The following is a 15699-nucleotide window of genomic DNA, read 5'->3' on the forward strand; positions in this document are numbered from 1 at the left end:
TCGAGAATCAACATCCATCAGCTCCCGACGCAACACTCCGTCGTCACCACCCGAGCGTGCTTCCCCGTGTGCATCCCTATCATCCACGTTTGCAAAATGTGATGCACGAAGGACATCGTACGAAGGCTAAAATGCCTAGCTCATCGATTAACCGATTATCACCCTAGTTCTGCGTTATCCAAGGGTGCCAGTAATACCAAGGTTTAATGCCACCCTTCTGACACCTTCCTACCTCAAGCACATCAGCGATATGGGACGTATTAGGAATAAACGAGTCTGTTACCTAGAAGCACGGCCACGCGCTTTCTTGTGTTTGATCACTTTCCGCCCCACCGTCTACGGCCTTCCATCATCATCATCATCATCGCGGTGTGCTGATTGACGGGACAATATTACCTTTGCAACATCTTCTGGGGTCTGGACGGAAGAACTGAAGTCCCACCCTATTTACTTCCTACTACTTACTCCAAGCGACCAAGGGACCATGACTACAGATCCGCCATTTCAAATCTGCCAAACTCCGTTGCCTCCTTATGTCCACTGATGTGTTCGGCAGGTAACGCAATTAAATACGAATACCATCAGAATACATGGCGCGGAAAATGCGAGGGAGACGGATGAAATTTTGTGGTGTGGTAATCGGGCAATACAAGGGGAAAAGTAGATGAAGTAGTATAGAATTTGTGCAAGATCAAATACATCATGCAAATGCAACATACGTGGGACATTTGAGTACGTATGGAAGCCGAAGCTGTATTGAATTCAATCTGAATCCATTTAGTGGGCGCGGTTTGACAGAATCGAACATGACGGATGTAGCCTCCGAATAGTCACTGCCTGGATCGTCTCCATTGGACTCAGGTAAAAGAACTCTCGGACGCGGAAGCAGTCCTCCGCGTTGAACATAAATATACATGTCAGTTTCTCTGCATGGAATTATTTTGGTAAATATACAAACACATATGAAAAGAAAAGGATGCTGTATCTATGTAAATACCTGATCAATCACTCTGATGGTAGATAGATATAGTGGAAGGTTTGGTAAATAAGGCACGAAATATAAACATAGAAGATAGAATGATGGTCAGGTGGGTGAGAAACGCGGGAGGAAGTGCGTGCGGGAGACGAGTTCTGTGGTTTAGAGTAAATTGGGGCACGTATACAAGCTGTTTATCTGCTCGAGTCCTGCCGATGTACTGCTTACGCAGAGTAAAGTAATGTGTGTGTGTGTGTGGGGGGGGGACGGCGAATAAGGGATGATGACGAAAGTGATGGGTGGGGGGAGAAGGGAGATGTGATTCCATAGTGTTCAATGAGGCGAAGTCCCAACGTAACATGAAAAGGCATGAAGATCAAACATAAGCACCAAAAGGGGAGACGAAATGTATTTGGAACCGCCCTAGAAAGCGATCTGATTGTACTTCGTTTGACCCAGCGGAAGGGGAGGCATAAGAGGTCATGAGCACGCAGCAGAGAGCATGGAAAATCCCATGTGAGCGTGCCTAAGCTGAGCCTACCGCAGGACTAGAAGAACCTCCGCTTCGACTTCGTCTCCACTTGCACCTTGATGTGACAATGTTTAGGTTGTACACCTGGTAGAGAGCATGGTTCGATGTTCTTCAACCATTCGTCACCGTCGTCCTCCTCTTCAGGATCACAATCATGGTCTTCGCAATGGCCACCTGGAGTAGCTATACCACTACCACCGCCTGTCCGATGATTTCGACACCCACATAGCAGGAAGCTGGTCTTGCCTTTACCCTTCAGCAGATCCGTCAATGTACACCGGGCGCTTGGTTCGACGAAGAGCATGCGTCGAAGAGCGGGCCTCGTTTCTCGTGGAAGCAAGCGGAATATTGACTCAGCGCCGCCTCCATTGAACGTCACTACGCTGTCGGTTCGCTGACGTTTTCGTGGCGTTGCCTTGGGCTTTGGCTCTGGTTTCGTCTCGGGCTGAGGCTGGGGGACAGGCACAGGAGTGACTTCTGGTTCGGGAAGCTGTGGCGTAGGCGTCTGGGGCTCGCCTTGTGCACCAGGTGAAGTTTCGGGTTCGGCCTTTTTATCCTCCGCTGATGGCTCGATACCAGCCGCCGGAAGATCATCTGGTAGCGATACAGACGAAGCTACGACAACAGCCGCAACAGTGACGCGTGGGGTAGGCAACTCTTCGAGATTATCACTCGTGTTACCGGTCTCAGCAGTCGAATAGCTGTAGTCGGTGGGCATTCGGATGATGGGATATGCCCGGGATATACGGTGACCCTCAAGGAGAGGTGACGAAGGGTTGGATGAAAGGGGAAGGGACTCCGTTGAATTGCCTGGGCGCGCAAACTTCAGCACGGATGGGTCCATTTCTGTGGGGCTGTCGCTGATGTGGAGCGTTGGCACGTTGCAGTCGCTGATACTGGTCCCCAGAATAGGCAAAGTAGCGGTACTTTGCGTGGGTCGGACAACCTGGAAGGATTCACGGACTTTCTGTCTGCGTAGTTCCTCTGGAGACAGAGGCTTCTGCGGCGTAGAATGTGATCGAGAAGGCGGTGCGGTAATGGCAGTGGATGTAGTTTCACGATCTGATGAAGAGGAAGTGAGGATCGACGTTGTTTCAGAGGATGTGCTATTGTCCGCACTTGATGCCTCTAAATCCTCTAATGTGCTAGGATTTGGCGGTATCGTCAGCGGGGGCAAAGACACGGGTGATGGCGTTGGCGGTATTTCTGGGGGAGTAACCGCATGTGGTATCAATGACGACTGCTGGCGCTTGCGTGGCGGCGGCTTGACAGACAAGTCTGGATGGGCATTAACGAAGGCTCGGAAGCTGGGATCTGTCTTCGGATCAGGTATCTTCCAAGGGAATCGACGCAGCGTCATGCACAGAAAGATGATAGCGACACTCCAGACATCGGTTTTCCTCGGGTCATACGAATCTTGAGAGAGCACTTCTGGAGCGAGATAAGGATCGCTGCCGACAATGCCGGTGGCTGACTGCTGCGCCTTGCCTGGATAGTGGAAGACGGTGGCGGTGCCGAAATCAATAAGCTTGACGACGTTGTCATTAGTCATAACGCAGTTATCGAGCTTGAGGTCGCGATGAGCAAGACCCATCTCGTGGAGGTACTCGACGCCATCGCAGATTTGGCGAAAGACGCAATAGATCTCTGGGCGACACATTCTACCCGACATGACCACGCTAAACAGATCATAGGGAGCATACTCCATGACCTAGTGGTTTATTCAAGATTAGCGGGATAGGTTGATCCAAACAATGCCTGCGGACCTCATAGTAGTGACCATGATCTGAGACGATGTCCACAGTCTCTATTATGTTGGGATGTTTAAGAGTGGAACCGACACAGAATTCAGCGGTGACTTTTTTCTGGTACTCCTTTTCGCTTTCGTTGGAACGCTTCGGTCTGAACTCCTTCACGGCGAAGATGGACCCGCCGTTCTTGGTGCTGGCTTGGATAAGACGAACGGTTCCTCCGGCGCCACTGCCAAGGACCCTGCCCCATTTACCATACTTTTTCGAGAGATGGGCTTGGGTAGCGTCTTGTAGCGAATAGATGGCATGCGAGGGAGTGGTAGCACCGGCGGAGCGTGTCGACCGCTTGCGGTGATTCGAGATAGTGCCTTGGCTGTTATCGGGTGGTGGTGGTGCAGCCGAAGTCGGTGAGCGTGCTGTCGGAGAATGTGAAGTGGAGGAGGAGGGAGCGCCGGGCTTATCCTGTGGAAGTGCCGGTGGTCTCGTAGACTTCGACCGGCGAGAAGAGAAGGATCGCTTCCCCTCTCTCAGGGAAGGCTTTGAAGGCGAGCTGTCGTCAGGTTCTGCGGGAAACGGCACGTACGAATCCTGGAGCACTGCTGGAGAAGCTGGCTGGGACGGACGCGCTGATATGTGCCTCGGAGAGGTAGTGCGGGACGAGGCGGGGTTGTGCTGCTGGATGTGGTTGTTGAGGAAGCGTTTGAGGTCGTGGAGGGGGCCGTTTTTGTGCTGCTGGGGGACGGCGGGGACGATGTGGACGGCGGAGTGTGGCATTTGTGGAGATGGTGGTGGTAAGGGAGGAAGAGGGTTGAATCTGCGGTCGTGGGGAGAAGAGGGAGAAGAGGGCGTGAGTATATTAATAGTGTTAGCAGCGTCCTTTGGCGGGGGAGTTGGAGGAGCTGAGGCTGAGGTTGTGTGCAGTGATGGACTCAGCGCTGTCATTATGCGATCATATTATAAATTATTATAATCCCAATAATATATATAATCCGTTTCACACTCAGCTCGCTCCTTATCTGCAATCTTCCCACGACCAACCCAGCCCCTTGGCTGACCTTCCATGTGTCCCCAAGTATGGCCAAGTTCTTCTAGCCTGCTCGGCATACCAGCCCCTATTTCTCAGAACAGCGGTCTTTGTACGGACTAGCGGAATCCCTCACCACCCCGCTGCTGCCCGCTGTCGTCTCTATCGCCGGCTGCGAAGCAAGCAAGTGCAAGAAGTAGCTCGCTTGCCGCCCACGTCGCTACTCAAAGCGGTGGCGGTACAGTCCCTGGCCCCGCAAGGAACGTTCCTCAGGTTCAGCGGAACGTCGGCTCGTCCACTGCTATCGGGCTGCTCCCCCGATTTTCAGAGACGCCACCCCGCTCGAAAGCGCCGCAACTCCAATAATATCATTGGGTGGCCGTGATGAATGTCAAATTCTCACCCGGGACACGTCAAGCACATGCACCCATGAGACACGTATAATCATCTATCGCAAAATCAATGGGGAAGACCGGAACAACGTCTCTAACGAGCTAAATCCTCCCGTGCCCTTCTCCTCATCCATGACCCCTTCCTCGACGAAATCGCAGTCGGTGCTTTATAATTATCATCCCGACCTCTCCCCGTACCACCGGCATAGAGACTCGAACCGCATCCAACGCGTTCGGCAGCCATGTCCAACTTTATCTCGCTCCGATGATGCTGATAACAAGGCACCAGCCACACCTCGACGTATCTAATACGATATTCCTCATACACCTAGATTTTTCTTCGGAGCGTCGGGCGATATGACGAGCGTTCTTATTTTCCAATTGCTCATACTTCCGCCTTCACCTTCTTGCTCGTATAGTGCCTGGATGCCTGCCACCCTAGCCTATCCTAGTAGCTGTATTACATGAATAGGGGCCTCGGAAATCAATGATCGTCGAAGCCCGTCCATGGCATGATACACCGGTCCTAGTCAAAGCTTCAGGTATGCGATCGACACGAGAGGATGTAGTCCGAAGGAGATGGAGCCATGCTTTAAACGCATTCCATGCTATCCCTGCTCGTTAGGCAGATCTTTGAGTACGAGCTTCGGTCATCGGGTGGGTTAAACCCACGGCCGTCATGTATTGGCTCAACTTCCATGCTAACGGCCATAATGCCTCCACATACGCTGGTACTCGCGTATTTTGGTGTCCATGAGTCAAATCGCCGCGATGCGTTTCTGCCGTGAACTAGAATGGCTCCTTCGAGTTAGGGGGCAACTGGATTCAACATGCCGCCAGTCAGCTCGATCCCGATCGGTGTGCGCTGTGATCGCCACAACGGTCCTCTGTCAGTACACTAGTGCTTTCCCTGCTGTAGAAGGGGCTATGCCCATTACTACTGCCCGCCATCAGTACCACTTAGGAAACGTCCGCCTCGCTAGATATTTAGTTTGTGAAGTGTACTTTTCTCTCACAAGTCCGAGGTCGGACTGAATGACACAAAGCTGATGACACTGGTCGTGTACTAATAATGTCCCGGGACCCACCAAGTTTCACAATCCAACGATTTTGTTCTGTTAAGACATAACACCCGTCTAGCCGGACGACCTGCCGCAGTCCCGGTCACTCCGCGAATGTGTCGGCATCGTCGGAAACCCAACATTTACGTTCGGCTTGCATTTCCCCAGACTCCCACGGTAAGTAAGTCGTCGAAATACGTCGATCTCCGCGAAATCACAACTGCAGGCTGACTGAGGCAAAAGGAGTATTACTCCTGGTCACCAGTCGTTCGTCGGCCTTTCCAGCTCTCCCGTCCCTTTGCAAATTAGGCAGACTCGGCCCGTCAAAGCAACCGTGTCGTCGCCGAGTTTTTGATCTGGCGTGCTGGATCTGTGGGGCAACGCGCGCTAAGCTAAAGTAACATAAAACACTTTGGGCCCCATGCGTCGTTGAGTGGCTCTTGACGCACGCAGGCTTACTGATGGGGGATGCGCGACATGCCAACGACATGGTGTCATGGAGAAACGTTCTCGCGGGTGGCTGGGGAACAGAATATGCAACGTTATTGCCTATTGCCTCTTAGAATCTAGCATTCAACAAATGAAAGCTGGGCAAGATGATGATCTATTTACATATCCTCATGACCACTGTATACGGTACGGTATCTCTCGGCCGCCCTTATACGGTATAGCCACCAGATTGGGGGAAATCGTGGCGTTTGCAGGCTTGCGCCGCCCCTTGCTTACCCTTGGTCTTCAGCATCACGCTTTCGCTTCATCTCCCGAGATACTTTGTGTTGTGCGGATTCGTGCTTGGCCAACTCCGCAGGCACCTTCGACACGGGGCTTTTGGATATTTCTGTTCGAGTACGACGAGGAATATCAGTGGAAGGTCATGGAATGGACGAGGTAACTCCTTCAGGAACATACCTTGCTTCAAGTCGTACCTGAATCGAAAGAGAACCATATGAGCCATCTGATAAGAAGATAACACAGGGTATAATATAAAAACGTACATGACCTCATCGTCGTCATTTGTCAAGAAGGTGATCGCTGTGCCCAATTTACCAGCACGACCGGTACGACCTAGAAGGAGAAAGGACGGTCAGTAGGTCACGGCAGGGGACCCCAATGCAGAAACCCGGCGCACCGATACGATGAACATAGGCTTCAATTGTCCCGGCCATCTGATAGTTGATGACGAGACTGACATCTTGCACATCGATACCACGTCCAGCAAGATCCGTCGCCACCAACACGTCGGACTCGCCGCTACGCAATGCTTGTAGCGAAGCCTCACGTTGCTCTTGATTTTTCCCAGAATGTAAAGTAGCAGCGTTCCACTAGTCGTCCGCAACGTGCGTCAGCGAGCAATCACATTGACGTAGAAAGAGGAATGAACATACGCCTGCACGCGATAGATCTTTGGCAACCATGTCGGCCGTCTTCTTCTGATTGACGAATACGATAATAGGCGCGGCAAATTGACCACTGTTGAGAATTTCCAGAAGCTTTTGCCTGGAACGTGCAAGGTCAGATAGGCACTCTCCAGGAGGAGAATCAATATACTTCTTCTTCTCATCGCCAATCACGAACTCGACGCGCTGTTCAACAGTGTCGACCGCACGACCAGCCTCACCAATAGTAATCACAGCCGGCCGTTTAAGGTACTTGCGCGCTAGGCGCTCAACAGCCGCAGGCATAGTCGCGGAGAATAGTGTCGTAACGCGAGTACGGCCTTTCTTGACCAATGTCTCGCCGTCGACGTCCATCTGCTCGCCAAGGTCCTCGCCTTGCATAGTCTCCGCCGGCAAGGCATCAAGGATGAAAGTCAGGTCAACCTCAAACCCAAGGTGGACCATCCGGTCCGCCTCGTCCATTACAACATAACGACATTGAGACAGCACAAGAACGTGTCTCTCGAGGACGTCTTTCAAACGCCCAGGCGTCGCGATAATAATCTCGGCGCCTTCTCGTAGATTAAATTGCTGCTCCTCAACAGCACGCTATAAATAAGATTCAAGATCAATAAAGATTGATATTGCCAAGAAATAGAACACCTGACTTACCCCGCCAACGATGGAGACACAGTGATAGCCAAGGGGCGTGGCAAACTTCTTGGTTTCGCTTTCTATCTGCTGGGCAAGCTCACGAGTGGGGGCTAGGATGAGGGCATATGGACCTAGATGGCGGATGTCATCCGTGAAAGGCGGTAGTTTCAAAATGAAGGTTAACATGGGGATGACGAAGGCGGCAGTCTTTCCCGAACCTGTAGGTGTCGTTACAGCTTTACAATAGAAGAAAATATGCCGACATACCAGTCTCCGCGATACCAATAATATCTCGGTTCTGCAGTCCGATGGGAATCGCCTGCCGTTGAATGGGAGAGGGTTCCTTGTATCCGATATTCTCTATGCATTCTAGAATCGCTGGTGGAATAGCAGACTCCGTCCAAGAACGGAGTGGATGAGGTATTTGGCCACCTTCGAGAAGTAATAGGTAAACTTTGAGCAAAACCCAGGAAAGGGCGTACGATACCTCTTGCGGAAATGCTGAAATCTTCTCTGAAGATACGCCAATCACGCTCTTTCATTTCTTCTAGAGGTTTCTCGGTCCAATGGCGCTCGTCGAATCCAGCTTTGGCAGCCTTCCTACGTTCCATTGCGTCAGCGAGATGGGTGACTGTAGTTTCACTTTTCCTTGGGCCCGAAGGCCCACCGTCGTCCATCCCGGCAAGATGACCACGACCGAACATAACCTGTGCACCCTGTCTGTTACTTCCGACCGCAACAAACGAATCCTCGACAAGGGTGTCGTCCTGCGCATCCCAGTCAAAGACGAACTTCCGATCATTCATTTTACGAATCTTGCGCTTTTTCTTGTCTACGCCAAGATACCGTGATCGAATGGCAGAAAGATCGTTCTCGGTCATAGGTGGCACGTACGACCCGGAAGAATCAGGTATTGAGATTTGGGGAGCAGTGTCGGGAGGAGGCGGGGGAGGCATAGATGAAGGTGTACCCGGAGTTGGAGTTCCAGTGGAAGACGAAGGGGTTGGAGCTGACTGCTTGTTTCTGTCCGCCCGAGGACCTGTAGGCACGTTTTGGTACCCGTCTCTGTGGGTATTCGCCCCGCTGGGTGGACGCTGTTCCCTTTCCCTTTCCCTGTCTCTGTCTCGATCGCGGTCCCGTCCATCCCTTCGTCCATGGCGACCACCTCTGTCGCGCTCCGGATGAGCGTAGCGGTCCTCGTCTGTGGTGCAACAGTAAGGGAAAACTGGTCATGAGGGTGCTCGAAATTGGTTAAAGGGACTGACTGACATCGACCACCTCCATACCTATTGGACGAACCCATCTCCTTGCGTCGCAGCTCATTTGCTTCCCTCTCCAACGTTTCACGGTCCTTCTGTGATGCCTCTTCCCTCTCCTTCTGCTCTCTAATCTCCTGTGCGCGTTTGGCTATGGCAAGCTTCGCCCGTTCCTCCTTGGAGAGAAACTTGGGCTAAAAGACGAAACACAAGCGTGAGTCATGCAGAATCAATGTAGCATAGAGCGCGTACCTTTGCCGCAGCCTCCTTTTCTGCCTTCTGCTTCTGTAACAGACTCTCAATGGACAATGGTTCAGACCGCGTCGCCATGATGAGTTATATGGAAGTTGTACGAAAGTAGCAATTTCTTGGTTCTGGTTGATCGGGCCGTCTTATCACGTGCCTGAGGACTCTTTACGCGTAATCTTATCGGTGAAATTGCTGGCAAATCTAATCTCTTCTCTCTCTGACTCGCCGATTGAATGATGGACTTGAAATTCCAAGGGGTCTTCTCCTTTTTCTCTTCACTACCAGGTTCTGCCAGTCCCCCAGGATGTGTGGCATATTTGCAGTGCATGGACTTGACAAACCTTCAGCCGATCGTGCTCACTTCATCGCCTTGTCCAAACGACTTCGACACCGCGGCCCAGATTGGTCGGGATGTTTCGTGGGCAAGAACTGCACACTTGTACATGAACGTTTGGCCATCGTCGGCGTCGGTGAGCAACTCATCCAGATATTTATACAAGTGGATGATCCTACTATCTTCCGCCAGATACCGGCGCACAACCTTTGGTGAGCGAGGACGGCAAGATTATCCTTGCAGTCAATGGAGAAATATACAACCACATCCAACTTCGCGCGTCGGTAGGGCCTGGCGTCAAGTTCAAGACGCACTCTGACTGCGAAGTCATTATTCCACTCGTGAGCGAGATCGCCTCCTTGTTATCCCTACCAGCGTCTGAATTCAATACATCACAGTATAGAAAGTACGACAAAGATGTTTGCGGCCACTTGGATGGGATGTTTTCTTTCGTCCTTCTTGACGAGTCAGAGGAGAAACCTAGGATTATTGCGGCACGCGACCCGATAGGTATCACCACCCTCTACCAGGGCTGGAGCTCTAAACGACCTGGCGCCGTCTACTTTGCTTCGGAATTGAAGGCCTTAGTTGATGATTGCGACAAGATTATCTCTTTCCCTCCAGGGCATATTTACGACAGCCGGGATGGCAGCACCACTCGGTATTTCACTCCCTCCTGGTGGAATGGCGACAACGAGGTCAACCCGACGATCCCCTCCGCGTCCCCCGATTACAAGCTCATCAAAGAAACACTTGAGGCGGCAGTACGCAAGAGATTAATGTCTGAAGTACCCTACGGAGTGCTTCTAAGCGGCGGTCTAGATAGCAGTCTTATTGCTGCTATCGCATCGAGAGAAACGGAGAAAGTTGCACAAGCCCAGTATGAAGCTAGGAAGAAGAAACTAGAAGAAGCCCGTAGCGGGCCTCCCACTCCCGATCCTTCTCTAGTTACCGAGGAAGGCGAGTTCTTCTGGGTCTTTACGTTGCTGCATCGCTGATACCGTATTCAGTTACTCTCGCTGCTTGGCCTCAACTTCACTCCTTCTCGATCGGCCTGGAGAATTCTCCGGACCTTCTAGCCGCACGCAAGGTCGCTCACTACCTGGGAACAGTTCATCATGAATACGTTTTCACCGTGCAAGAAGGGCTTGATGCTATCCCTGAGGTGATTTATCATCTGGAAACCTACGATGTTACCACCGTCCGTGCTAGCACACCCATGTATCTACTAAGTAGGAAGATCAAGGCTATGGGTGTTAAAATGGTACTCAGCGGTGAAGGAAGCGACGAAATATTCGGAGGTACTGTTGTCTGCCGTCTAGTTGCTTCGTTGACACTGACTTTCCGCTTAACTTACCGTAGGGTACCTGTATTTCCATGCTGCACCAGACAGGGTTTCGTTCCACCAAGAATGTGTCCGTCGCGTCAAGAATTTGCACACCTCCGACTGTCTCCGTGCCAATAAGTACGATGGTTCCTCCCGTCTCATTAACTAATCTGATAATAAAATAGATCAACAATGGCATGGGGACTTGAAGCTAGAGTTCCCTTCCTTGACAAAGCTTTCTTAGAGGTTGCAATGAACGTCGATCCCGCGTCGAAAATGTTTAGTAAGGGCACCGCTCAGGGAGTAGACGAAGACGGCTGTCCGAAGATGGAGAAGGTGCTACCCTTAACGTTTCGATATACGTCCTACCTAACCTATTTGTAGTACATCCTCCGTAAAGCTTTCGACTGTTCTCCTGGCGGCAAGGTATGTCTGATCAAATCACTCTTGTACTTTTACTGATAATTATCAGCCATACCTACCCCGTTCAATTCTTTGGCGACAAAAAGAGCAATTCTCAGATGGCGTTGGTTATTCGTGGATAGACGGGTGAGTGCATTGGGTTGCCTTTGTGGTACGATGCCAAAGGCACCATTTAGAATCAAGGACCACTCGGCCTCAATCGTTTCCGACGAAGCCTTCGCCCAAGCTGCCAAACGTTGGCCGGAAGGAACCCCCGATACAAAGGAAGCATATTATCTACGAGAAATATTCGACAGTAGGCACCATTTTCTTGCCTTCTCTGCCTTCTTGCCCAGACCTGACATGCCCTAGACTTGTACCCGACGGAAACTGCGGCTGCAACAGCAGTTCGGTACGGCTCATCTTATTTTCCTGATGCTGTCCACTAACATGCACTCACTTATAGTTGGATACCTCGTGGCGATTGGGGTTGTTCTTCAGACCCAAGTGGAAGGAGCGTCAGCATACACAACGCAGCCTATCAGGCAGTTGATTCGTAATCCGCGAAGGGGGTAAGGCATGGATACACTCGGGGTTCTAGCAGATAAATGATAGTAGGTAGCTGGAACGTAGAAACCAATTAATGAGCGTTTATTCTGACGTTGGTCAGTCTGAATGATGAGGGTATAGAGATTGGAGGGAGTGTCAAGATATGCAGTGCTGAGTAAATTGGGCGCACGTATCAAAGCAGTGTTTAAGCACAATATGATGAAAACAGTCATGAAGCAACAAAAGGACATGAAGTAGGAGAATAAAGAGGAAGAAATACTCCTGAGGACTGATACTGTAATAGTGGTGTATGTCATGAATGCAGATCGTCGTGAAAGCACCATTAGAAGATAGTCTATGACTTCAGATTTGGTTTAGACCATCATTGGCAATCATCTGGCGATATAGGCCTACCCCAGAGTCCTCGGATGGAGCAGGCGAAGCCAATGGTTTATTAGTGACGACAAGTTTTGGAGTCGAACTTGTTTGCGAGGTATTGCGCGTCCGCTTTGCGCCCGGCGTTGGGGATAGGGCCGAGCGTGTACTTCCATCCCAAGCTGGTCTAGTGACAGTGGCTTTGGCATAATTGATATTGTCGTCAACAGCGACGGGCTTCTTTGACGTCGGTGTCCCAGCTGCGCGTCGACTGGCAGCACGAACCGTTGGAGAAGAATCCGATATCAGGCGTGTACCGAACTTCGCATTAGCAGACGATTCGCGACCGTAAGATGGCGAATTGCTAGCTCCACGTCGGCCCACACCCACACCCGTCCTAGGCTTGATGACCGGCTTCTGAACTGTGACTTTGTCAGCTCCCCAATACGAGAAGCTCATCTTGCTCTTCTTATCGGAGTCGTCGGAGTCGCCACCATCATCTTCGTTCTCGTCCGGAAGGGGGACGATTCGTGGTTGGTTGGAGTGTGCTTGGGCTCGAGAACGAACGACGCTAAGAAATGATTGATTAACAAGGGTGTTGTGCGGATGAGAACGATCCGCTCACTCTTCCATCGAGACCACACCTTCTCGGGCACTTGTGACATCCCCGATGGTCCACGTCTCGATCTGGGAAGTAAATCGCGTCAATCAGTCAACCTTGAGTCATAATGATGATATGCGTACCTTCAGGAATTTATACAAGTTGCGCGCTTTCAATTGGGCGTTTCGCCGCCCAGTTGTAGCATACTTAGTCTTGTTGCCTTGGAGCTCAGGCATAGAAGTGGTTCTACTAGAGCTCGAGCCCGATACTAGTGGTACTGACGTCGTGCCTGTTCGCTGACATTGTAAGACGACATCGTTGAAGACGACCAGCCAGAGGTCCTTCTTTCCGCCAATGCCGTTGCTGTTATTCGATAAAACGTCGCTGAGACGTTTGAAAGACGATTTCCCGCGCACATTCTTGGCGCTGGAAGGAGGAGGGGAGGATAATTTCCCAACTTGGCCTGGTTGAGGCGGTGGGGGGAAGCATTGTCGTTCTTCAATAAGCACCCTCGATGGCTTGGGCATAGCCAATTGCTTGACCTTCTCCAAGCCCTCGATTCGGGCGAAGACATCACGTGTCTTGTCACGCTCTTCCTTCTGGATCTTCTCGTCCTCGATACTCCGAACGATGGTTTCGACTTCCGCGACCATTTGCAAGGTACTTTCGTATTCGTACGTGCTCGGATCGGTGTGGAACAGAAGATTTTGGAAGAGGAGGGGATATTTGAGAAGTCGCTGAAAGGGTTTCGATATTGTGATAGCCAGGCCGGTTTCGCCCTTGTCTGCTGCGCTTTCCTCCACTTTCTGGAGCGCTTTGCAGACCCTCTGCCATTCACCCATATCTTGCTTCTTGGGCTTCTTCCCAGGCACGTTGGACAAAGCACTATCGACTTGCTCAAGCGCTCGCTCCAAATGAAGCACGTATTGCCCATAGCCGCCAAATATGTCGGACTTAAGATAGATACAGTGAGCGGAGGGAAGCGATTCCATAAGCAAGACTGCCTTACATTGGCAACGAATACGTCTGCGAGTGAGCGCACTAAAGGGAACTGGTCATCGTACCTTTTCTTGAGCGCCTCAGATAGTCGTTTGTGCCCTTCCAGTACACCATTATCAATGACTTCCAAACATACGCGCAAATCTTCTGGTAGCTGTTGGGGAGCAATGGAACCACCAAATACATCCTCGACTGAATTCTGGTTCTTCTTAAACTTTTTGAGCATGCCAGGCTTCTGGGAGGTCGTGTGCTTCGAGGACTGCCCTTGACTATGGTTTCTCTCTCGTTCGCGCTCTTGTGTAGTCGATTGCCTACCAAGAGATTGAGTTGAAGCAGCCATTGGATTCGCGCGGGCAGGAGGCGGGAGGGATTGGTGGGAACGGGAGGGAAAAGGTACTGACGTGCCGCCCTGTCGGGTACTCGTCTTGGTCGCCGTAGCGCGATATGGTGATCGAGGGTGGTCATGCTTCGAGCCATCTGGTCGACGAGAGGAATAGCCCTTTCCAATCCGGTCATCACCTTCGGCTTCTTCGTCTGTGTCCAAGGATTCGCCATCAATGTTTGGTGTGTCCTTATTCCGTATTGAGGATGGTCCAGAACCAGGTGGATGGCCTGTCGTGGGTGTTGGCGACATGAATCGGGCGGCGATGGGGGGTAGATGGTCTGTTGATTCGAGAGGAGATTCCGCGCGGTAGTAGTCATAGTCGAGATTAGGAGTGGAAGCTGACAATGGTGTACCAGCTGAAGAGAATGGATGCAGAAGAGGATCGATGAATGTCTCCTTCATTTTGATGAGCTCCTGCACATATCTAGGAGAGGGCAAGGGGTCAGCTACGTAAACATTTTGATGGTGTTATGATATGACCTTTCTTCACTGGATATGATTTCAAACAGAACTTCCTGCCGTGTGCGCTCTCGAGAACCGATGTTGGATACGAGGTCGTCTTCAATTACTTCACTCCATGATGTGGCTGCTAGGATGCGACTACCACTGCTCTGGGACATCTGGGAATAAGGTGTGCCGGATCGCAATGATTGCATGGAAACGCCGTCTCCAGATGTCTTGTGAAGACTAGGTGAAGTAGCTCGTGTCGATGTTGCTTTCACAGCGGTGTTGCTGCTGGGTGTAGCCGACAGATCAGTTTTCGAGGAGGAAGCGCCTGATGTAGATGTAGAGCCTCGAGGCTCCTTGCCATGCATGGCCTGAAAACGCGTCAACGTGGTTTTGAGCGGCGAAGCAGACGCCTGGCCGTTAGCAGGTGCATCGGGCAACGAGCGATCGACGTCGGTTAAATTCGGCGTTGGCGGTGGAGAGATGAAGGCGACTTGTTTCTTCTGGCCTTCGTTAGGCGCAGGAGATGTATTGACTGAAGTTGATGTCGGTTTCCGTGAAATCCTACCTGGAGCCTCTGGGTCTTGCTTGGAGGGTGAAGCGACACGATTTGCTGCTTCAGCGCTGGGGTCATCGTTGCGCAGCGTCGGCTGAGGTGAGGGTGTGTACGGCAAGGTAGGAGTTGGCGTCGGAGTGGGTGTCGTTCTGGTCGAAGTAGAAGCTGGCTCGTCGATTGGCGGCAGCAGTCGAGGCGAGAACTGGTCGGCCAGCTGGGAGGGCAGGAGTTCGGGCAGTGGCTTGAACGATGCGTAGGAGGTCGGGGTAGATGTCGCTCTGTTGTGATCGTCTGGCGGCCATGAGCGCAACGGCGGGAACTTTTCCTTCTGGACTGGCTGGGGGTCCCTTTCCTTGTCCTTTGCGCCGCCGCCGATGTGCAGCCTGGAGAGAAAAGCCTTCATGGGCTGATCGACCGTGGTGGTCGCAGGAGGAGACGGAGACGGTCGCTGGT

The 15699-nt window shown here is 51.6% G+C and overlaps 4 protein-coding genes across 4 annotated transcripts; 1 reads left to right on the plus strand and 3 right to left on the minus strand.

Moving 5' to 3' along the window:
* Window positions 1-1524: 1524 nt before the first annotated feature.
* HRK1 (serine/threonine protein kinase) lies at window positions 1525-4033 on the minus strand (the record flags this gene model as incomplete). Its single annotated transcript, XM_036770418.1, has 2 exons — window positions 1525-3219; window positions 3275-4033. The coding sequence occupies 2 exons, from the start codon at window positions 4031-4033 to the stop codon at window positions 1525-1527; spliced, it is 2454 nt and encodes an 817-aa protein (XP_036636263.1).
* Window positions 4034-6458: 2425 nt separating this feature from the next.
* On the minus strand, window positions 6459-9352 carry PRP28 (mRNA splicing protein prp28; the record flags this gene model as incomplete). The annotated part of the gene is made up of 10 exons (XM_036770419.1): window positions 6459-6574; window positions 6646-6662; window positions 6732-6801; window positions 6866-7058; window positions 7122-7721; window positions 7785-7984; window positions 8034-8198; window positions 8254-8967; window positions 9036-9216; window positions 9275-9352. The coding sequence occupies 10 exons, from the start codon at window positions 9350-9352 to the stop codon at window positions 6459-6461; spliced, it is 2334 nt and encodes a 777-aa protein (XP_036636264.1).
* Window positions 9353-9575: 223 nt separating this feature from the next.
* Window positions 9576-11894, plus strand: ASN1 (asparagine synthetase; the record flags this gene model as incomplete). The annotated part of the gene is made up of 11 exons (XM_036770420.1): window positions 9576-9741; window positions 9798-9946; window positions 10004-10520; window positions 10616-10906; window positions 10968-11070; window positions 11118-11268; window positions 11317-11358; window positions 11405-11481; window positions 11532-11650; window positions 11707-11746; window positions 11801-11894. The coding sequence occupies 11 exons, from the start codon at window positions 9576-9578 to the stop codon at window positions 11892-11894; spliced, it is 1749 nt and encodes a 582-aa protein (XP_036636265.1).
* A 352-nt stretch (window positions 11895-12246) lies between these two features.
* On the minus strand, window positions 12247-15649 carry PC9H_000767 (uncharacterized protein; the record flags this gene model as incomplete). The annotated part of the gene is made up of 5 exons (XM_036770421.1): window positions 12247-12829; window positions 12884-12945; window positions 13003-13812; window positions 13869-14667; window positions 14724-15649. The coding sequence occupies 5 exons, from the start codon at window positions 15647-15649 to the stop codon at window positions 12247-12249; spliced, it is 3180 nt and encodes a 1059-aa protein (XP_036636266.1).
* Window positions 15650-15699: the final 50 nt, after the last annotated feature.

The sequence above is a fragment of the Pleurotus ostreatus genome, assembly GCF_014466165.1.
Source record: "Pleurotus ostreatus strain PC9 chromosome Unknown scaffold_1, whole genome shotgun sequence".
NCBI classification, from domain to species: Eukaryota; Fungi; Basidiomycota; class Agaricomycetes; order Agaricales; family Pleurotaceae; genus Pleurotus; species Pleurotus ostreatus.